At 49.7% G+C, this 22,412-nt stretch overlaps 2 protein-coding genes across 5 annotated transcripts in view; both read right to left on the reverse strand.

Annotated features, from left to right (window-relative positions):
- Nucleotides 1-1,391: 1,391 nt before the first annotated feature.
- Nucleotides 1,392-14,890, reverse strand: Cela1 (chymotrypsin-like elastase family, member 1). Its single transcript, NM_033612.2, has 8 exons — nucleotides 14,824-14,890; nucleotides 14,095-14,177; nucleotides 12,104-12,204; nucleotides 11,550-11,675; nucleotides 9,857-9,993; nucleotides 8,113-8,258; nucleotides 2,294-2,443; nucleotides 1,392-1,687 (listed from the first exon to the last, which is right to left on the reverse strand). The coding sequence occupies exons 1-8, from the start codon at nucleotides 14,861-14,863 to the stop codon at nucleotides 1,670-1,672; spliced, it is 801 nt and encodes a 266-aa protein (NP_291090.2). The 5' UTR covers nucleotides 14,864-14,890; the 3' UTR covers nucleotides 1,392-1,669.
- A 1,994-nt stretch (nucleotides 14,891-16,884) lies between these two features.
- Nucleotides 16,885-22,412, reverse strand: part of Galnt6 (polypeptide N-acetylgalactosaminyltransferase 6) — a 39,462-nt gene continuing 33,934 nt past the window's right edge. For 3 of the 4 annotated variants that reach the window (NM_172451.3, NM_001161767.1, NM_001161768.1), the window contains exons 11-12: nucleotides 21,540-21,692; nucleotides 16,885-20,436 (exon numbers count right to left, since the gene is read on the reverse strand). In NM_172451.3, coding sequence (NP_766039.2) covers nucleotides 20,323-20,436; nucleotides 21,540-21,692 — 267 coding nt within the window. In that variant the 3' untranslated portion in view covers nucleotides 16,885-20,322. The remainder of the gene's footprint in view (nucleotides 20,437-21,539; nucleotides 21,693-22,412) is intronic. The other variant, XM_030248437.1, reaches the window with a different exon arrangement.

The raw sequence follows: 22,412 nt of genomic DNA on the forward strand, positions 1-22,412 counted from the left end.
TGTCATCTCTGACCCCCAAGAGTACCTGTGGTCACGTGACTCCTAAGAGTACCCATAGTCATGGAGAGAGAGAGAGAGGGGGGCCCAGAGGTTAACTGGCTGGGTTTCTCATCCCTCAACCTTATAAAAACCAGCTTACAGTTTAATGTACAAAAGGAAATTCTTTCACGTAAGAAAAATAAGTCAATCAGTCATATGTATGTTTTAATTTCTAAACTGTGTTTATTTCTTAAGATTTATTTATTTTTTTATATGGATGTTTGAGTGGGGCACCAGAAGAGGCCGTTGGATCCCGTGTTGCTGGAGCAGCAGGTTGTTGTGAGCTGCCTTGTGGGCGCTGGGAATTGAACTCCAGAAGAACAACAAGTGCTCTTAACTGCTGAGCCATCTCTCCAGCCCAGCTTTAACCTTTAAACTTTACTGTAAGCTACATCTTTAAAAGGTCATACAATCACTATATATTAAGGTCATTTGTTATATAAATGTGTAGTTGGCCATTATGAGGACACCTAGGTGGGGCTGTCTTGAGACACCATGCCCACACATGAACCTGTGTGTTACCCCTTTAGGTGTGGCCGTCTTAGCCAATGCTAAGGTCGAAAGCATGTGACCTGAAGCATCTCTACTTAATAAACTAAGTTCGCTTCACTCTGATGTGTCCTGAAATCCTTTCCTCAAATAGGCAAGGGTGGATGATCCTAAGGAGGGGTGGGGGGACTCCCTGCTCTACTGCAGCCAGTGCTGGTGTATCTCCCCACTACTGGCAGGATGAACTGTCTCAGCCATCCTCCCAACCCCCAGTCACCCCGCCCCCTCACCTCCACCCCCACCCCACCCTCGCTCCCCAGTCTCCACCCCCACCCCCCCTCTGTGTTGTCTATTATTCAAGTCCCTCTTGTCTGGTCTTTGGTGGTTGCTGGGAAAAGCTGCTTCTCACTGGCCAGAACTTCTCCTTTCAGTTCCCTTCCGGGCCATTCTTGACACAGGGAGCCCTGACCAGGGCACAGCAGCCTTATCAGCTTCCCAGCCGTGTTTGGTTTCTGGAGCCCCAGATCCGTCTGCCTATTTTAGTCCTACCGTAAAATGCCAATTCATGCTTAACTCTAGCCCTGAACCCTGGCCTCTTCCTTTCTGGTCTCCCGTCTTCCTCTCGACCATTTCCTCTTTACTTAGTATCTTCTCTCCTCCCTGGCCCTCCTACATTGTTGCTGCTGCCTTTGTCTGACCTCCTAATCCAGTATCTCTAGGGCATACTGTCATCCAGGATCTTGGAGTGAGCACTTGTTCTAAATACAGAGCAGAAAGGAAGAGCCAGGCCATGGATGCGGTGAACCCCTTCTTAGTCCCAGGACTGTATTTAAGGGGGCTTAATTATAAATGCAAGCACACAGTATGGTAACACATTGATTTTTATTTGCCTTTCTGTATCTGATTCAGTAGTCTGAGTTGCTTTTCATTAACCCCCCACCTTTGCCCCAGATACCAAGACACCAGCAGCATTCCCCTGCTCCTGTTGCAGTATTAGGGATGGAGCCCAAGGCTGTGCACATATTAGACAAGTGCTCGGCCACTGAGCGATAACCTCAGCTCTAACTCCTTCTTGCTTACTTCAGGTCTCATTGCAAAGCTAAGAGCCATCTTGGGGAGGCCACTGGACTCCGGAAGTCGCTCAGTTGGAGGCAATGACCTGAAGAAAAGACAGCATGTTCGTTCAGTCAGTAACCCTGTCCTCTTGTTTCCTCAAGGTTTCTGCTTGGGTGTGGCGCTGGGATTATGGGATGGTCACAGAGAGAGTAGTTTTCATACGACAAGATCAGTGTTTGCCAAGACAAGCAATGGACCAAGGACATCCATTATGTGTCTGATGGCCGGAAGGCACCGTGACATCTGTGACATGTCTCATGTGGCTCAACTACTAGAACAAGCCAGGCGGCCTTACCCGACTCTTCCGTACAACTTTAAGGTGGAAAGACATTTTTCACAAGTGAAAATGGGGAGGAGCTTAAGGGAGAGTCGGGTGATAGGGTCAGGCCTTTCTGGAGCCAACCTTCCCTTGGCTTTGACTCAGGAGAGCATGTGCTTGGTTCTGAATAGAATGAACTGTAAGCTGCCGTGTGAGGTGTGCTCCTGACCCTTGTGAAGGGAGCTCTGCCTGGCTGTGCTGTCATGGAAGAGCCTCTGTGGAGGGGGAGAAGGGGCCCAGGAAGAGTATATCCAGCCTGGGGTTTCCTGTCCAACCCAGCCAGCGCCTGGATCGCCAGAGAATTTCAACCCATCATTTTAAAGGACTCACATTATTCATCCAGGAAATGTAAGCAGAGACTCTGGTGAAGACGGTGGGCTTCCTGGCGACATTACAGCCCATGCTGGACACAAAGCTGGTCACTCCGTGGACAGCATACTGACCGTTCACCATGCAGTGGAGGGGTCCCCCAGAATCACCCTGCCGGGGAAGAACAACAGAATTTGAAAAATGCAGCTTACTCCCTTCCCACTTGTGCATCTGGGTACACAGACACACTCAAAGGAAGGGAGGGAGGGAGGGAGGGAGGGAGGGAGGGAGGGAGGGAGGGAGGGAGGGAGGATGGTTGAATTTAAAGTTCTGTGCACCCTTGTGGAGAAGAAATATAGTAGGAAGAAAACCACATAATTTGTAGTGTGGGGGAGACTAAAACAAATCCTGGAACCATAACCCAAGGCAGGGCATGAATGAGCACTGCAGGGCTGTGAAGGACGTGTGTTTGGAAAGGAAGGAGAGACTTGGAATGTGTGGATGCAAAGGGAATGGAGGTCTGAAGTGGCTCTCGTGGCTGCGTGGGGTGGGCTGCACAGTTTTAGATCTCTGCTGCTCCTCCTGCAGGGCAGGTTTCAGGAGACAACTTTCAGGAGTTGCCTCTCTCCTTCCATCATGGGTTCTGGAACTGAACTGGGTCAGCCTCCTGGGGATGGGCAGGCTGCAATGCTTGCTGCTATTGCTATGGTGAGGCTAGAAACCTAACCCCATGGCTTCACACAGGCTAAGCACACGCGTTTGCCACTTCCCCCTCCTTCTCTTCTTTTCTCTCCCATCTCGCTCTTTCTTTAGACAGGGCCTTGAGGGGCCTGGAGAGTTGATCCAGTAGTTAAGGTCTTGCAGAGAATCCAGGTTCTGTTCCCAGCACCCACATGGCGGGTTCCAACTGTCTTAATTCTGGGTCAAGGGGATCTATGCCCTTCTCCGGCCTCTGCTGGTGCCAGGCACACCCACAATGCCACATTTACTTTTAATTAAAAAAATTTTTTGAGGCATGAACCTCCATACCTGGCTAATTTAATTTTTAATTTTTAATTTGGTGTATGTGCCTGAAGAGGCCAAAGAAAGTCTGATCCTCTGGGTCTGGAGTTACAGGAGCTGGTAGCTTGTAAGCAGCCTGATGTAGGTGCTGGGAACTGAACTCTGGCTCTCTGGGATAGCAGGAAACACTTCATGGCTGAGCCATCTCTGTAGCCCCAAAGTGTGTGTGCAATGTGAGTTTGTGTAAATTATATGTTAATATATTTACAATATGGAGACAGATCTCAAATGATCATCTGGGCTGGACATAACATAGCCCATGCCTGTGATCCTAGAATTTAGAAGTCTGTGAGTTCCAGACCAGTTTGAGCTACATAGAGAGTTTCTAAGCAAAAAAAAGATTAGCTGAAAGTGGTGCCCTCTGGAGAGGGAACTGTGTTAATGCAATGAATTCACACATAGTCTATTCACACATAGTCTCATTTGCCGACATGAGGAATATGCCCAGCATCAATAAAAATTAAATTTAAGGGCTGGAGAGATGGCTCAGTGGTTAAGAGCATTGACTGTTCTTCCAAAGGTCCTGAGTTCAAATCCCAGCAACCACATGGTGGCTCACAACCATCTGTAATGAGATCTGATGCCCTCTTCTGGTGTGTCTGAAGACAACTACAGTGTACTTACATATAACAATAAATAGATCTTTGGGCCAGAGAGGGTAGGGCTAGAGCGAGCAGAGGTCCTAAATTCAATTCCCAGCAACCACATGATGGCTCATAACCATCTGTATAGCTACAGTGTACTCATATACATAAAATAAATAAATACATCTTTTTTTTTTTAATTGAACTTAAAAAGAAGAGGAGTTTGAGGTGACAGCTCAGTTTAAAGCAAGCACAGAGGCCTGAAATTGATCCTCAGAACCCAGATTTTAAAGTAAAAATTCCTGGATAGTATTGTTCCCTTGTAGGCTCAGTGTTGGGAGGCAGAGACAGGCAGATCCTGGATCCTAGCTTCTTCTGTGGCTTACAGGACGGTAAGAGACCTTGGCTCAAGAATAAAGGTTGACAACACCCGAAGAATGACATTAGAAGTTGGTCTATGGTGGCGTGCACATTTAGTCCCAGCACTCAGGAGGCAGAGGCAGGCCGATCTCTATGCATTGGAGGCCAGCCCGCTATACAGAGTGAGTTCCAGGATAGCCAGGGCTGTATGGCGAGACCCGATGCCTACACTTGCACACACATATAAACACATACAAAAAAGAAGAACCGGTGAAAGCGGCCAAAGAGTTCAACTGCAGCGAATTCTTAATTCCTTAAAGAACTCATTGTAACCCAACTACTTAGGAAAGGGTAACTCTTCAGATGACTGTCTTCAAGCAAAGAGACCGAAACCACTCCTACCCGTATCCTAACAAACTAAGGGAGAAGGGAAACCAAGATTTACACTGTGTGCGTGAATGTTTTGCCTATTTGTATATCTGTGTACCGTGTGCATGTCTGGTGTCCACAAAGGTCAGAAGAGGGTGCCAGATCCCTTGGAACTGAAATTAGGGAAGGTCGAGCTGCCGTGCAAGCCATCGCTCCACCCCCCATGCCCCACCACTAATGTTTTGAGAGTATTTCAGAGTTAATGGAACGGAAGAGAACTGAGTCTGTATAATAGTATTGCAATATGCTAATTGACATGAGAGGGAAGCTGGGAGAGACAGTGTGTGTGTGTGTGTGTGTGTGTGTGTGTGTGTGTGTGGCTGAAGAGTTGGGTCAGAAGGGGAAGGTGGGGAAGAACCCAGTGTAGATGTATAGACTGAGACCCATTGAATCCTACCTGAGGAGAACTGGGCTCACTTAGGACTCCAAAGACCTCAGGCCCACTATCTGGGGGGAATCTCCAGTATGAAAGGATTCGGAAACACGTTTGTTTCAAAGACTTATCAGTTTGGAGAAATAAAATCTCTCTCTCTTTTGCCAGAATAGAAGGCCTTTCTAAAGCAGAGATGTGTGAATATGGTCAGGAAGGCTAGACTTGAGGTCTACAGGGGTGGCTGGCTGCTGAAGACCCAGAGAAGGTTGTACTATGCATTAGACTGCCTGTCTGTCTACCTGTTGTCTCTTAAGGTATTATTATTACTATTATTAATTGTTTTCATTTCGAGACAGGGTCTTACCTTGTACCCCTTGGCTGGCCTGAAATTCACTAAGTAGACCAGGTTGGCCTCGAACCCTAACGTCCACCTGCCTCTGCCTCCAAAATGCTGGGATTAAAGTGACCACGCCCAGCATCCTAGCGTCTATAAATTTTAACAAGGAAAATTGCAAAAGCAGCAGCTCCTTTACTTCCTGTAGTTCTTTGGTTTCACAAAAATCCCTTTGCTCCTTCTGTCCTGCTGTGACCCGCGCAGGCCTGGGGCTAACTTCTCTTCCTCTTCCACAACGCTGGGATCTTGCAATCAAGCCGCATTCCTGAGCTGTGGCCAGTGAAGCAGACAACCCAGCCTGGAGTTGACCCATCCCCTTTAACTAGGACTACGGAGGAACAGTGAGCGGAAGTGTACCCCAAGGCCAAGCTCGCAGTCTCAAAAGGAGAACCCTTTCCGGTTCACATCTCCTTAGTTATCCTAGGAAGAGTGCGTGAGCGAAGCATATGCCAAACTCGAGGGCTCAAAAGATAACCATTTCTGGTTCACATGAGTTACCCTGGGAAGAGTGAGTGGAGCCGATTCCGAGCTCTCTGTCTTGAAGGGTAACCCTTTCCGGTTCATGTTAGTTATCCTAGGAAATGTGAGTGAAGCGTATGCCAAGCTCGCCCTCTCGAAGGGTGACCCTTCCTGTTCACCGTAGCTATCCGCGCTTGCACAACCTTTGCACTTTCCTTTTTTTTTGCAGTCAAGTTGATTTCCTAGTTCATGAGTAACCAGAAGCAATAAAATAGAACACCTGCCAACTTGCGGCTGCCCAGTTTGCAAACCTGCCCGCGGTCAGGGAACACCCCCATCGTCCCCCACCCCCAGTTAAAGCCGTGTCCAGCTGGCTGGCCTCTGGCTTCCAGCTCTCCCTTCTTTACTAGGATCATGGTCCATCCATTATCTGCCCTCTTCGCCCTCCAATAAATCTTCTCTGCCTATTGTTACCCTGGATTTTCTTCCCCATTAAAGACCCACCTGTCTGTGACTTCTGTTTCTAATGTCACCAGATTTTTATGTACCTCTCCCCTCATCCAAGGGTACCTGACAAATGCCTTCTTACCCTTACCTGCCCTTGTGTGACTGTCCCCACCTTCTACAGACATCCTTGCCACGACAGTAACCAGATTAGCCACTTAGTAGCCACAGAGCTCGTTCATCAAAACCCCCGGCTATGGGATGACCTGCGGGTCTTCCTCAGGTTTTGCAAGTCCTTATTGCCTGTTACCGCCCTTTCTTGGGTCTGGGTATGTTTTCTCTCTTCCACCCAGCCCTGAAGAATTCAAGCGTTTATTTCTTGTGGAACTTCCCCAACAACCCACTCCTCTTTCATTACTCTGCAATTTTCCTTGGGGTCAGAATCCGATTTGTTCTTGAGGGTTCCTCACCTGGCTTTCTCTCCCAAGCTCTGTCCGTTTGATTTTTTTTTTTTTTTCCCTTTCTGTTTTCAAGATGATACCGCGGGTATCCCAGGCTGGCCTTGCAACTGGCTTTGTAGCCCAAGATAACCTTGCTGTTCTGAGCCTGCCTCTGTCCTCTGCCTCCCCAGGGGTTAGAGGTATGCACCTCTATGTCTCAGGGAACTCCATCCATGGAACGCCAATGATGGAACCCCAGAGCTTTATGCTATGTCATGTGCCTCCCAGCTGAAATGCTATCCTTCTGATTCTTAAAACAACAATAACAACAACAACCATTTCCAAAGGTTATAACCTTCGTCAGTAGCTCATGGTCCATGCAGAACCAGGCAGTAGGCTGGATATGGCTCGTGAGCTTCTGATCCCAGCTCCGTCCTAGCTGAAGGGAAAGAGCAGTCCCTGGGCCTTCTCAGCCTCAAGTGCTTCCTCTGTGCGGTTCCCTTCTTTTGAATGACTTTACCTCCTTTTCACTCCATTTATTTCTACTTAACCTTTGGGACTCCCTGCAGGTTTCCCTGTCTCCCAGAAGGGTAACTTTCCTGGCTGCAGCAGAGGGAGGTGGTGGCTTCCATGCCAGTCTGCCTTTATCAAAACTTTTAGCCAGGATGTTACAACGCCTGCCTGCCTCGATGCTCCTGGCTCCTTCATTTGCCATCTCTGTATCCCAGCACCCCTCCCCCACAGTTTCCTGTGTGAGAGAGACACACCACATGCACAGGCTGAACTGCTCGGAGCAACCTGTAATGTGTTTACTGTGGCTTGGTCATGTCTAAATAGAGAAGCCTGTGTACTGCATAAGAAAGATTATAAGATTGCTCAGTACTGGCTCCTCTGCTGTTCCCACCTGCACAACCCCCCCCCCCCCAAGATCACCAGGGTAAAGTGCAACAGTGGTACAGTGTAACAAAAGGGACTGATGGGGCTGAGACCACCTGCCATACAGTTAACTGCCTCGGTCCCCAAAGGCCGGGCCCCTTGCTACCATTAAAAGAATATAGGTCACAAGCAACTACTAAAAAATACACAAGGAGGTACAGGCAGGCTAGGACACACTGCAGCTTTTGAAATACTGATATTGAGCGAGGAACTCTCATGTCCCCTCCCACTTGGAGGTTCTGTGATAGAGTAGGAAGCTGAGTCTGTCCACCGGCACAAGAGCAGGTGAGGAACAGACAGAGTGTAAAAGGCGGGGTGACCAGTGGAGGCCCCTGGGGCTCACCCCTGCATACACTTACCTGGCATCCAGAGCGGACTCCATCTCCACCAGCGCACACCATGGTATTCTTCACAGAGGAGCCCCAGTAAGAGGAGCTGGAGCAGATGCTATAGGACACGCTGGGCAGGTATGCCTGCTGCAGGGTCTGGGCCAGCTCCCCATTGGCTGAATGGGACATCACATTGGAAGTCAGTGCAGGGAAAACTTCCCAAGATCTCCTGACCTGAATGTGGGTCCAGCTTCTGCCAGCTTGTTGCAGGTCATGGGTCCCCCTCTCTCCTCTGTGGGTGGTAGCCACAGCTTCACTGTTCCCAGGCCCTCAACCCCAGGCCTGCAATTGCTTGTTTTCACCCATAGCATGGTCTCCACAACAATTCTGCCTGCTGTGCTGCTTACAGTAGAAGCCCCACAAAACTGCAGACCAGAAGAGGCATTGTAGCCATCCGGTCCTTCCTCCCTCCCTCCCTCCCTCCCTCCCTCCCTCCCTCCCTCCCTCCCTCCTGCCTCTCTTCCTTTCCTTTTTTTTTTGAGGGATGGGGGCCTCATTATAATGCCAGGCTGGCCTTAAACTCCCAGACTCCCTATTTCAGCACCTCAGGCAGCAGTATCTTATTTCCGTCCCTTCCTCTTCCTCCTCTCTTCCCCCTCTTCTTTTTCTTCCTCCTCTTACCTCCTCCTCCTCCTCCTTGTGCTCCTCCTCCTCCTCCTCCTCTTCCTTCTCCTCTTCTTCTTGAGACAGGGTCTCACTACGTAGCCATAGCTGTCCTGGAACTCACTACATAGGACCAACTGGCCTTAAGATCCCCCTGCTTTGATCCCGAGTGCTGGGGTCAGAGGTCAGCACCACTGCCGGCTTTTTCTGCTTCATAGGCTTTTTCTGCTTCATAAGCGTTTATTTAGTTCAGGGGCTGGAGAGATGGCTCAGCAATTAAGAGCGCTTACTGCTCCTGCAGAGGACCTGAGCTCAGTTCCTAGCAGCCATGTTCTTAACCCTGCAGACCCCGCACTTCACACACACAAAGATGCACACACGTACACATAGTTAAAAACGATAAAAACGAACTTTTTTTGTTTGTTTTTTGTTGTTGTTGTTGTTGTTTTCCTTTGTTTGTTTCTTTCGAGACAGGGTTTCTCTGTATAGCCCTGGCTGTCCTGGAACTCACTTTGTAGACCAGGCTGGCCTTGAACTCAGAAATCCTCCTGCCTCTGCCTCCCAAGTGCTGGGATCAAAGGCGTGCGCCACCACCGCCCGGCAAAACAAACTATTTTTAAGAAGAGCTTGTGAGGGATAATGGAAACTTGATCTGGCTTCTTGGAGTCCTCAAAGCAATGTCTGGTGACATCCCTGCCTCGTGTCTTCTCAGTGACACTTACATTCCCACCTTCCTGTCCTGCTCTGTCCCCAGCCCTACCAGCTCATCCCCTGGAACCATCCCATGGTGATGTGAGGACAGCAGAGACCTCTCCTGTGTCTTGTACCTGCATCTATGGCCACCCAGTGTGTTTACTCTGATTCAGTCTGCAGAGGTGCAGCGACCACCAAAGCAAGGTCAGGGACCTCTGACTCAACTATCTCATGTCCTCCTCCTTTAATGTATCGGAGACTTGATCTTTGGTTCCCTAGGTCATAGGTCTCAGGCTATACTGCCTAGGACCACAGAAGAAGATGCCCTAGACACCTAGCCATTTCACCAAACTTCAGTGGTGGGGGGTGGGGGTGGGGGGTGTTGGGGGTGGGGGTGGGGGGAGTGTGGATGACTTACTTCTGGTTCTTCCCCAGCCTGTGATGTAGCAGGGAGAGTTGTTAGCCAGGATGGTTCCCTCCCGGGGCAGAACACCCAGCTGGACATAGTTATTGAGTGTAACACTCTTGGCCAAGCGCAGCAGGGCGATGTCATAGCTGCAGGAGGAAAGATGGCGGCTCACTCACCTGGTAAGGTCTGCCATTCAGAGGACCCAAGTTCAGTTCCAAGCACCCATATCAGGTGCCTGTAACTCCAGCTCTAGGCAATATGATGATTTATTCACACACACACACACACACACACACACACACACACACAGGAGGCAAACGTGGAAGCAGTTGAGCTGCTGGACATTAGATGTGCAACAGCAGCATCTTCTGGTAGAATGTTGGAATTGCAGGCTGGCTCTGCTTTGGTGAACAGAGCCAAACCCATTTAAAAAAAAAAAAAAAAAAAGCAGAGCTCTGCTAGAGTTCTCAAACAGATAAGATTCTGAGACATCTGTCAGAATTATACCAATTACTTGAATCCATCCCTATGCACTCTAAAGAATAGAACACCTTTTTATTCTTCTGTGGTGGGAGCATTAAACTCAGGGTCTCACACATGTAGGCCAGTGTTAGACTGGGATTACAAACTTGAACCACTAGTTTGTCCACTGGGCACCATTTTTTCCTAGTGCTTGTCACAGGGGACTCTTCCACTGAATTATGTCCCCAGCTCTTGCCTTATTATTTTATTTTATTTATTCAGACAAGGGGTTAGGTATTTTTGAGCCCAGGCTATCTTTTTATTCTAACCATGTAGTTGATAATGACTTTGAACTCCTGATCCTCCTGCTATGTTGAAGGGCCTGGGCTTCTTCTCCAACACCAAAGCCCAATCAAAAACAAACAAAATTTCTTTGTCCAGATGAAGTATAATTCATAAAGTGATTAATGACTGTTTGCTCTCACTAGCCCAGAAAGTTCCAGAATGTTCCGAGTGACGTCAGATGATGGTGTATTCCTAGAATCCCAAAACTTGGGTGGCAGGCTAGTGGCCTCCACTATACTGTGAGTTCTTGTCCAGCTTGAGTTACATAAGAGCCTGTCTCAAAAAACCAAAACTAGGGCTGGAGAGTTGGTTCAGCGGGTAAGAGCACTGACTGCTCTTCCTGAGGTCCTGAGTTCAATTCCCAGCAACCACATGGTGGCTCACAACCATCTGTAATGAGATCTGATGCCCTCTTCTGGTGTGTCTGAAGACTGCAACAGTGTACTCGCGGACACAAAATAAACAAATAAATAAATAATCTTTTTAAAAAATAAATAAAAAACAAAACTAAACCAAATTTCCATCCCCAGAAAAACAGAGACATTAAACAGAGAGAAGCCCTCATGGGGTCCAGTTGAGCAGACACACCCACATGAGACCAACTGGGAAATCTTCCTGTGCTCTCAAGACCTCCCCAGTCCGTGTGCTCCTGGTCCTGGGTGAGAATCCAGCACGTGTTCTTTTGCAGGACACGGGGCTCTCTCCCGGGTGCAACCCACTACTCAACAATCCAGAGTACAAAAGCCATAGATGAAGTTTCAGCCAATCCCTCTGTCCGGTGGAGAGCAAGTGAAGGAGACAGATCCGGTGGCCAGGCAGCCCCACCCCAGCCCTCAGCCAGCTTACACACACACACACCACCCCCCACACACCCCCACCCCCCACCCCCACTTACCCTGCAACCACGTTGTTCTTGTTCCAGTAGGGGTGTGACACAATCTTCTGCACGTTCACATACTGCTCGGTGCCGTCATTCTGGCTCAGGTTGTGCTCTCCGACAACCACTCGATAAGTCATGGGGCTGGAGAGAGAGGGAAGCTTGAGGGACCTCCTTTCCCACTGAGAGGAAAGTGTGAGAACGGACTAGCAGTTTAACCCTGGGGTGGGAACTGAGATTCTCAAGCCTAGACAGAGAACAAAACGGGGTTGAAGGTGAGGCAGGACAAGCGCTCTCATTCCCTGAAGTTAGCAGCCGAGGCGGCAGTAAATAGACAGTCAGCTGGACATTTTCAGTTTATTAAGCTAACCAGAGGTAACTTACAGGTTGCACATGTGCGTGCACATGCGCCCGCACAACTTGCGCTTTCTCTATACTGTCCCCGCAAATGTCAACCAGACACAAACAGGCTCAGCCGTGGCCCACTGCCCTGGGAAGCTCAAGCTATGTATTCTTCCAGAAGGCTTAGTCGCTTCCTCCCGTGGGCTCAGGAACCCGGCTGTTTTCCTCACCTGTCCACACAGTGAGCAGCGGTCATCACCCAGTTGCTTCGGATGAGGGTGCCTCCACAGGTGTGGTGCCATGATCCTCCATACTGGTACTGGAGGGAAATCTAGTCGAGAAGGAAGAAAGCGAGGGTGGGTTGGTGTCACCGTCTAAACTTTCTGATGCCACTTAAAACATTCTCTAACTTTCTGGGCCAGGGATAGCAAACCAATCGCCCCGTCCCGGCCGATTGCTCTGCCCCTCTGCCAATTGCTCCGCCCCTCTGCCGATTGCTCCGCCCCTCTGCCCGCAGTGGCTCTGCTGAGTGCGTTGCTAGAGAAGGCCTTGATGACATTTGCTACACTTGTGGGAAAGTGAGGGCGCACACAGTGCCTTCAGCATCTTTCCAACAGGTTGTTGTTGCCCTGGGCTTAGAACTCATGTGCTTTTATCAGCTCCTCTCCAAAGGTAACCAAGGCATCGTGCCATCACTGAAGCCTTACAAAGTTTGTAAGGGCTCCAGGGTCCTCTCCTCAGTGTCTTCAAGAAATACCCTTGCTGGGCAGTGGCTGCACACACCTTTAATCCCAGCACTCAGGAGGCAGTGCTGGTTTGAATCTCTCAAAATTCGAGGCCAGCCTGGTCTACAGAGTGAGTTCCAGAATAGCCATGGCTACACAGGAAAACCCTGTCTTGAAACACACACAAGAAATACCCTGGCCTCTCACCTCAGGGAGTACTTGGAACTGACAGTGGAAAATTCTTTTTTTTTTTTTTTTTAAATCAGTTTGTGTTTTCTCATATTATACAATAGAACTACTGAATATTGGGGCTCAAACTGATGTAAGTTGAGTTTAACTGAACTTGCACAGATGCGTCTGGAAGTGTGGCTGTCGAGCAGCCGATGTTCCTGCTTTATCTGCACAGAGCCAAGCCCAACTGCCGTGATAAGAATGCGCCAACATAGCCAAAGGAACATGGTGCCCATGTGTGATTGTGCCATCTGGGACACATGCTATGGACAGGTGGATGCAGGTATGGTTTAGGGTATGTGGAGCCTCTGGGATCCACCTGGCACATAGCCGTCACAGGAATAACAAAAGCAGTTTGTGGGGTGAGGATGTAACGCAGAGAAAAAGCGTTTTCCAGACGTGACCAAGGTTCTGGATTTAAGTCCTCGGACCATCGAATGAAGGAACAGAGTTTGAGTCACAGGTGAAATCGTTGGCGATGCAAACCCAACGTCCTGAGTTTGAATTCTTGAGACCCATGTAAGAACCTGGTGTGTTCCTCTCAGCACTTGGGAGGCAGAGGCAGCAGCGCCTGTGTGTTCAGCAGCAGCAGCCTGGTCTGCCTAGCCAGTTCCAGGCCAGCCAGGGCTGCCTGGCAAGACCCTGTCAGCAAACAACAAACAAAAGCCTGGATGCTGTGGAAAGCATCTGGGGTTCCCAGCACTCTCTGGTGAGGCGGGAGGTGCAGACCGGAGAGTGACCCAGAAGCTTGGGGAGTTCAGTGAGGCGGGTGAGGGGTTGGCACCAGCATGGTATGCAGCATACAGCGGAGCGGCAGAAACATGAAAGGCCACGCCACAAACATGGTGGAAGGTTAGCAACCTTCTGTGCTGTGGCAGTCTGGCACTTTGTCTGTGTCTCTGTGTCTCTGTGTCTCTCTCTGTGTGTGTCTCTCTCTCTCTCTATCTCTCTCTCTCTGTCTCTCTCTCTCTCTCTCTCTCTCTCTCTCTCTCTCTCTCTCTCTCTCACACACACACACACACACACACACACGTTTGAGAGTCTATGACCACAAGACTGGTATATAAATTCATCCCCCGCCCCCAATCATTTTGTATTTAGACTCCCACCTCAGTCTTGTTCCACACATGGTTAAAATCTAGAATTAGACAGCAAGTGAGCTGCCTGCTGGTAAAAACACATATACACCTAAAATACATTTTTGGGGGTGTGTGATGCACAGCATCTTTTGTTTGGGTAAAAGCCTGGGCTAGAGCAACACCCACCTGAGACGGCCAAGAGTTCCTCCGGGCTTCAGCCCCTCCAACCACGCGGGCGTCAGTTTCCGGAACGTCCTCGGTACTGTGTCCTTTGTGGGGCAGAGAGCGAGTGATGACTAAGCGTGGGTCTGGCCGGGTGGGGGGTGGGGCGAGGCAGCTACACTGTGAAGACTGTTAGCTTTGTCTGCAGATTTACTGCTCTCCCCCAAAACACTGAGGGGCCAGTTCTGAGTCATCTGTGCCCCTTTTGCTTCTTTTGAAAACAGTGCCTCAGAGTGCTTTCTTTTCCTCTGGGGTGTCTGAAGTGTCTGGGGTGTCATTTTCCCTTGCCATGAAAGTCCTGCCCAAACCACTAAGCTAGGGTCCACTGGTGCCTAGGCTCACCCCCACTCAAGGCCACCGCTCAGCTGAAGGAAACCCCTCCCGGGCTTCAGGAGGATTCTCCAGGAGCAGTGTGCATCCAATCAAGCAGTGTCTGGGCATCTTGCAGCCAAGAGGGCTGGTGGGGAACTCCCAAGGGGCTCCTTCTCTGCCTCTTGACTCAACCTCCTGCAAGGCCAGGCAGTGCGCCTCAGCGCCTGTCCTTTGCTCAAGGAGAGTAAGGCTTTTGCTAGGCTGACAGACACAGCTTTCTGCCTTCCTCTGAGATAGAAAGCCAGCCAGGGCGTAGAGACTTTATGATCCTCCCTGCTCAAGTCCACCTCCCTCAGAACTTGGGCCAAATGATCCACTTACCACACAGGACCAGGGAAGCAAACACCAGGAAGCGCAACATGTTGTGGAGAGAGTAGACCACTGTCCCCTTGCCATGAACCGAGCCCTCTTTATACGCCTCTTATCAGCAGCTTTGCTGACCTTCCTCCTGCCAGCTGGGCAGGGCCATGGGTAGAAGGCAGGGAAAAGCGCAGGTGACATGAAAGTACAAATGAACAAAATTTTAAGTCAACTCATTTATCTGATATTCAAAGACAGAACAAGGACGGCATCCACTTAACCCAAGTCAACTGAGTTGACCTCAGTTGAGACGCAGCCTGCAAATCCTTAGCGGGCTTTCGAGATGGCTGAGAGGGTGAAGCCGTTTGCCACCAAGCTGACCACCTACGTTCAATCCTCGCAACTCACATGGTGGAAGAGTGGATGGATTCCTGCGAGTTGTCCCCTGCTTGCCACACGCATGCCCTCATGCACACATGGACACACCACAAACACATAGATAGGTAAACACAATAATAAAAAATTCAAAATGGGACTGGAGAGATGGCTCAGAGGTTAAGAGCACTGACTGCTTGCTCTTCCAGAGGTCCTGAGTTCAATTCCCAGCAACCACATGGTGGCTCACAACCATCTGTAATGGGATCTGATGCCCTCTTCTGGTGCATCTGAAGTCAGCTACAGTGTACTTACATAAAATAAATAAATCTTTTTTTTTTTTTTTTAATTCAAGATGAAGAATGAGGATTGCTTTTTTTGGTCATATGTGCCCCGTGTTGTCCGAATCTCTCCCATCACCCACCACTGTCCCACTGTCCACTGTGGCACTATACATACAGAGACCTGTCCTGTGCACGTAGGGATTGGGGTTTGGGGAGCAGGTGAGGCATGGCACCTTCTCTATGTCCAAAGAGGGAGATGGGTTTGTCCACAGCACAGAGATGTAGGCTGAAACCCAGGAACAGAGCGAAGATGATGCTATGAAGAGGAAACAGGTCTGGAAAGGTTCCAGAGGGAAGCTACTCTCAGGGCAAGAGCATGTGAGCAGGAGGGCTGAGAGCACAGCAGGGGAAGGACCAGCAGAAGAAGGAGGTCAGAGGGTGGTATGCCCCAGAGAGTATAGAGGGCCATGAGCGGGGCACAAGATGGCCGGCCTCAGAGCAGAGGACTGTGGGAACAGTAGCTCAGAAGCTGCCAGGCTTCCCCGGGACCCTAGTTACCTTTGAACCGGAGTCCAGGTTTTGGGGCTGCAGGGTTGGGAGAGGCTGGGGAAAAGGCTTATAGGAAATCTGTCCCCTGAGCCTTCAGGAGAGTCAATGCCCAGGTAACTTGAGTGGCTCCATCTGCAGCTCACCTTCAAGCATCCAGAAACAGAGGTGATCTCAGGGAGAGGGATGAGCTGGCTGGGGAAACCAGGCCTCCTCATCCTCATCCTCCTCGTCCTCCTCGTCCTCCTCATCCTCCTTCTTGTCTTCCTTCTCCTCCTCCTCCTCTTCCTTCTCCCCCCCTCCTCCCTTCTTGCCTCTCTGGAGACTGGCAGGCAGTTGCTGGTCCAGGATACAGTGTTCAAGGAGCAGCGTGAGAGCTTCTTGACATGTATAGCCAGGCATCACAGACTCCAGTGTCCCCCTCAGCCTTTAAGGGCAGGACCAACTCCATATCTGTCTCTGCTCTTGGCCTGGTGCAGAGAAACCCAGTCTGTATGCACTTGAAAACCAACCTCCTGTCGGGGGTGGTGGTGCACAGCTGAAATTCCAGTGCTTAGAAGGTGGAGTTAGGCATACCAGGGGGAGTTCAGTGAACAAGCTCAAGGAGTCCCTTCAACCCCTTAGTCAACCTCTCTCTTTTCCTTGAGGTAGGGTCTGGTCTGGAACTCAGTCGCTGAGGTTGTAGGTGCCCACCACTACACCACGGCTGCTTTAGATGTCCACATTACCATTTGTAGGTTTAGATACAGACTACTGAAGCCTTGGTGGGCTTCCATGCCAACACATTGCTTTTGGTTTTTTTCTTCAAGTAAGCCATTCCAATCCTTGGAACACACCCTTTTCAATTGGACAAACAAAGGAAGGCACGAGGTTTGGGTACAGTTTATGACAAAATTTTATTTCTGCTCATAAAATTTCCCATGAACTTTGGAAAAATCCAAGCTTGTACAGAGGAAGTTTGAATATATTAGATCAAATGGTGAAGTAGTTTAAGGTAGAAAAAGAGCAATTTGGTAGAAAAAAAAAAAGATACTGATTTGTTGCTTTATTTAGTGGTTTATTTAAAACACTGCTTAGACTGCCTATTTGTCAAGTATGCTTCACTTGGTACCTGGAATGGAATGGTGTCTTTGCTCTAACAACCTGTTGGCTGCCAGGGAGGCTTTGGTAAAACCTCACTTGCTTGCCTGATCCACCTTGTGGTTTTAGAATCTAAAAATGAGCACACAAACTGCACCAGGACAGAGGCCTTTCAAGAGCTGTCCTGGTTTCAGAACACCGGTGGCAGCTCCTCTCTTCCACTTCCACTGGTGTCAAAGCACTTATTCCAGAAAGATTCCTGAAGCAATAGTATAGCTCATGAAAATGAGAAATAGTGCAAGCCTGTGACCCCCCCCCCCCCCCCAGCATGGGGCAAGGAAGGCCAGTTTGGGCTACACAGCATGATCCTGCCTGGGAAGAAGGGAGGAAGAAAAAGGAACAGCTCTGTTCCGGGGTGGGTGTGAGGAAGCCACCAGAGTGGACACCTTAGCTGGGTATAATAGAATTGGGCTGAAGAGGTAATATACAAATTCTGGGATACATGAGAAAGCCTGTCAGCACTAGAGTGGATACCTTAGCTGGGTATAACAGAATTGGGCTGAGGAGGTAATATAAAAATTCTGGGATAGAGGGGAAATAGTTTATGGCTGATAAACATTTAGATGTTTGATGGAACCAACATTAGGGTCAAGATTTTGACTCCCTATAATTAACTCATTGTTAACATAGTTCACACAGTCTTTCTCACCTACAGGTCAACCTGCTCTCCTATGGGGCAGATCTAGTCAGTAGGAACAGTGCTTAGGGCCCAGAATATATTTAGGGGCCTATAAAAAGTGTTTCAACTTAAGATCTGAAGAAATGAATAGGATCTATATTGTTATCTTTATGCCAATGTGATCTGAACTTAGCATCATAGCCCATGTTGGTCTCCAGCTCCCAGTCTAGCTCACGTGAACCTCACATCTTCTTGCTTCTATCTCCTAACTGCTGGAATTACTAGCCTGGGCTAACCTGGGTCACCATACCTAGTGTACCTGGCTTAATGGATCAAACCCCGGGCCTTGAGCATGTCAGGCTCATGTTACCAACTGAACACTGCCCAGCTTTTCATTTTTGTTTTAAAATTAAGAATACTTATTTACACTTTACAGGTATGAGTGTTTTTGCTGCATGTATGTCTATGTACCACTCATGTGCCTGATGTGCTTAGAAGCCAGAAGATGACACAACCTTTCAGAACTGATGGTTACATGTCGTTACATATGGCTGCTGGGGATTGAATCCAGGTCCTCTGGAAAAGCAGAAAGAGCTCCTGGTCACAAAGTCATCTCTCCAGCTTTCCTTCCCACCTTCTTTCTCTTTTTGAGACAAGGTCTCACTCTGTAGCCCTGGCTAGCATGGAACTTGCTATGTAGACCAGCCTGGCCTCAAACTAATGTCTGCCTGCCTGCCTGCCTCTGCCTTAGGACCCACCACCATCAGCTTCTCCCTTCAGCCACCGTTGTCAGGCCTCTCCTGACTTGTTTTAACTCCTTTCCTCAAGCATTCTGGGACTCGTCTTTAGACTTCACGGGGTAAGGGTCCCATCTCACACTTGCACACACTACACACCCAATACACACTGGCTGGAGAGTGTTTGCAGGTGTGACAGTAGCCACAGGGTCCTTGCTAGTCCCATCTGTTTCAGTTATGGCTAAAGCAGGGAGAGAGGAACTCAAATCCAACATCTTTGACCAATACCATAAAACCTTTATTTCCACCAGGTTCCCAATCAGCCTCTCTTCCCTCTCCCACCTTGGATCACAACTCGGTCAGACTCTTTCCCTTGGCTGGGCTACCTCTGATTGTCACCCAGGGGACAAGGGAGGCTTCCTGCAATGTGCCCTTGCATGGAGCAGGAGGCAGCCATGGTCCCATGCTGAAGTCCCCTAAAGCCTTCCTGGACATTTCTATTTTCTTCCAGGCAGAGTGACAGTGGGGTCCAAGTTGATTGTAGAAAGGCTGGCATCCTCGGGTCAGCTCTGCACAGGGCACTCAGGCAAGCAGATGAGATCAGCCCTCCAGGCAACTGCACGCTGTCCCTGACCCCTCAGACTTGCCACGACTCTGATTAGCCTTATCTTGGGTCTAAGCTTGGAACTGCTAAACATCTTGCCAGGTGACCTTGGACAAAACACCTATCTAGTTTCTGCTGAGGAGTAAGTGTAAAAGGGGAGGGGGGCTGCCTTAGTTCAGGGGCTGCAAGGCAGTCCCCTGCATATTCTCCATGCTGTTTTTTAATTGCCTTTGAGGAAAGGTCAAATTTTGAAGCCCAGGCTGTCCTTGGAGCTTAAGACCTTGCTGCTTTAGTCTCTGAGCACCGAGGCTGCAGACCTGTGCCTTCATGCCTAGCTCCTGCTTCAGCCTATTACTCTCCTTGTCTATAGCTTAGAACAAAGGGGACCTGGGCTTGAGGCTCACCAGCTGTCTCAGCTCATGAACTTCTTTCCACACTAACAGGCCAGGATCTCAATGTGGTCTCCCATCTCGCTACCAGTCTTTCTGGAGGACAGACAGCCAGAATGATCAGAGAGGGGGTCAGGAAATGGCATGGCTGGCAGCTCGCTGTTTAGTGTTTTTATGTGCCGGAAGGAACCCTGGTACAGCACCAAAGATGGGGACTCAACCCCAGCTTGAGCCACCTATCAGCTGTGCAATCGCAGAAAAGCCCTCTGCCTCCCTATGTCCCTCTCTGCCTCTCTCTGCCTGCCTTTCTCTCCTGGACTCCTTTTCTGTTTTCTGTGGTGCTAAGGGGTCAAACTCAGAGCCTTTCCCTGAACTATATACTCCACCTCACTCTCAACCTTCTCAATGGATGGCTCCTTTCTCCCTGTCTCCTCCATAGATAACTGTGCAAATGACATAGGATGAAGGCACTCTGTGTATACACATCAAGAGGGTTTGCTTCAAAGATCTGCTAACAAGAGAGGCTCTCTGCCCTTCCAGTTCCTCTGCAGGACACACTCTCAGGCTGCTTTCGAGGCTCGTCTCTAGGAGAGGACAAAAGCCTTGGGCCAAGTAGCATGTGACCTCCTGGTCTCTCCACTGATATGGAAGAAAGAAAATGGGACCAGTGTTGTTGCAAGAAGAACATCCTGCCTTGGTGGCCACAGGGCTTCAAAATCCAACTCTCAGGCCTCCAGAGGATCTGGGGGAGAAGGACTCCCCAGACGCCTGGTGACCCTACCGCCTGGAGGGCTTGTTGGGCCTGCACTGGAGGGTGACCCCAGGCCTAGACAAACAGCCAGAGCTGGTAGGGATCCCTGGGATTACAGGGGGCCATGGCTGGCTTTTTGTCCTGGGATGTCAGGCAGGTACCAGATCCTGAGTTTCTGATGAGTTGATCCTAAAAGGCAACACAGGAAAGGGTTAAACTGGGGCCAAGGAGACAGGGCAGCCGATGAAAGGAAAGGAAGTGAAATGAGGCACAGGAGGGCGTTCCGATTCCGATTCTGATTCTGATTCTGTCCCCCCCCCCCCCCCCCCCGAGATGCACACAGCAGCTTTAGCCTGCTGGCTGTCACAAGAAAAACCCTCTCAGGCTCTCCTTTTCTCTGGGGTGGCCAACCTCAAAAACTTGGGGCTACATCTGCCCCCCTTTTCTGCTTGTGGTTAGACTTTGGCTCCATCCTTTCCTGTAGCCTCATGGTTAGGCCTCTCTTATTTTTATTCTGAGCAGGTAACCAAAGAGGGTAGAGCTCCGGCTTGGTGATGTCTTACCACCACCCAGCGCACAGCCAGGTGGCGCAAGGGAAAAGGTCCGCCTCCAGTCATGAGTACGGAGGTCTGAATCCCAGCCTGCCATTTGCCAGTGGTGGGGCCTGGGCCAGACAAGACTGTTGAATGTCATCTGGCTGCTTTGTAGAAATGGGAACATTGTCCTCTGGGACAAGGACCCTTCAGAGAGAGACAATGCATGCCTGTCCGTTGCTTTGCACCTGGCACCCAGAGGCACCTGAGTGGCACTGGTGACTCTTCACCTTCATCTATTTGGACTCAGCCTTGAAATGCGCATGGCAGAAGTGCCCATGGTCATTGCTGCTCCACTTTTTTATCAGCCAGGAACAGAGAGTAGAACACCTTAACCAAGTCCACAGCTACCATGCGTTCTACCCTGCTCTAATCCCGTGGTGCTCAGGCAGAAGATGATGAACAAAAAGATGAAGAAGAGAAAGAAGGAGGAGGAAGAGGAGAAGGAAGAGGAGGAAGAGGAGGAGGGAGAGGAGGAAGTAGAGAAAGAGGAAAAGGAGGAAGAAGAGGAGGAGGGAGATGAGGAAGAGGAGAAGGGAGAGGAAGAGGAAGAGGAGGAAGAGGAGAAGGAGGAAGAAGAGGACAAGAAAGAGGAAGAGGATGAGGAAGAGGAGAGAGAGGGAGGGAGGGGGGAGAGGAGAGGGGACCAATGTGTCACTCTGAACTCTCAGTCCCCAGCTTTCTGGGCCACTGACTCACCTGGGTCAATTCCCACTCCTCGTCCTTGGGCACTCTGCTGTTTTTGCCAACGAACTGACAGCTCCTAAGGCCGAGCGTGCTCCCACTGGCATGTAGACACAGCTGCTTTCCAATGTTGTGGCGGAGGTCCCTCTGTGATGTGTACTCAAAGTACTGGAAGTCAAGACAAAGACGACCCGTGGAGCTGGTGGGGAGCTTGCCCACCGCCCTACAGTGCCAACAAGATGGCTTCCCGGGGGAGGGAGGGAGCTGTGCCAAGACTTTGTATCACCGTCCTGATTACCTCCACACTACCTTGTACGGGATCAGTGGTGCTCATCACTTCAACTGGGAACTAAAATGTTCCTTAGTTTTAAGCACCAACCATGAAGGAACACTAGTTCTGCTTTTCAGTGCCTGACATCCAGTCTTCTTTTGTAGTTCAGGCTGGTCTAGATCTCTGCCATGTATATCAGGCTGGCTTCAAACTCACGATCCTTCTGCCTCTGCCTTCTAACTACCAGAACATGTGCCCTCTAGCCCATGGCATGTACCATCCGGCGCCAGCCGGTTCTGGGTTTGCTAATAACTACCACTGAAATAAAGGCTATTCATCAGTGAATCCCCCCGAACCACCTTACAAGCTGGTTGTACCCGAATCTGCTTGCTTGCTTTCTTTTTTACGATTTATTTTATTTATTATATGTAAGTACACTGTAGCTGTCTTCAGACACACCAGGAGAGGGCGTCAGATCCCATTACAGATGGTTGTGAGCCACCATGCGGTTGCTGGGAATTGAACTCAGGACCTCTGGAAGAGCAGTCAGTGCTCTTAACCGCAGAGCCATCTCTCCAGCCCCCGAATCTGCTTTCAAACGGCTCTGTTTTCATCTG

The sequence above is a fragment of the Mus musculus genome, chromosome 15 (assembly GCF_000001635.26).
Source record: "Mus musculus strain C57BL/6J chromosome 15, GRCm38.p6 C57BL/6J".
NCBI lineage: Eukaryota > Metazoa > Chordata > Mammalia > Rodentia > Muridae > Mus > Mus musculus.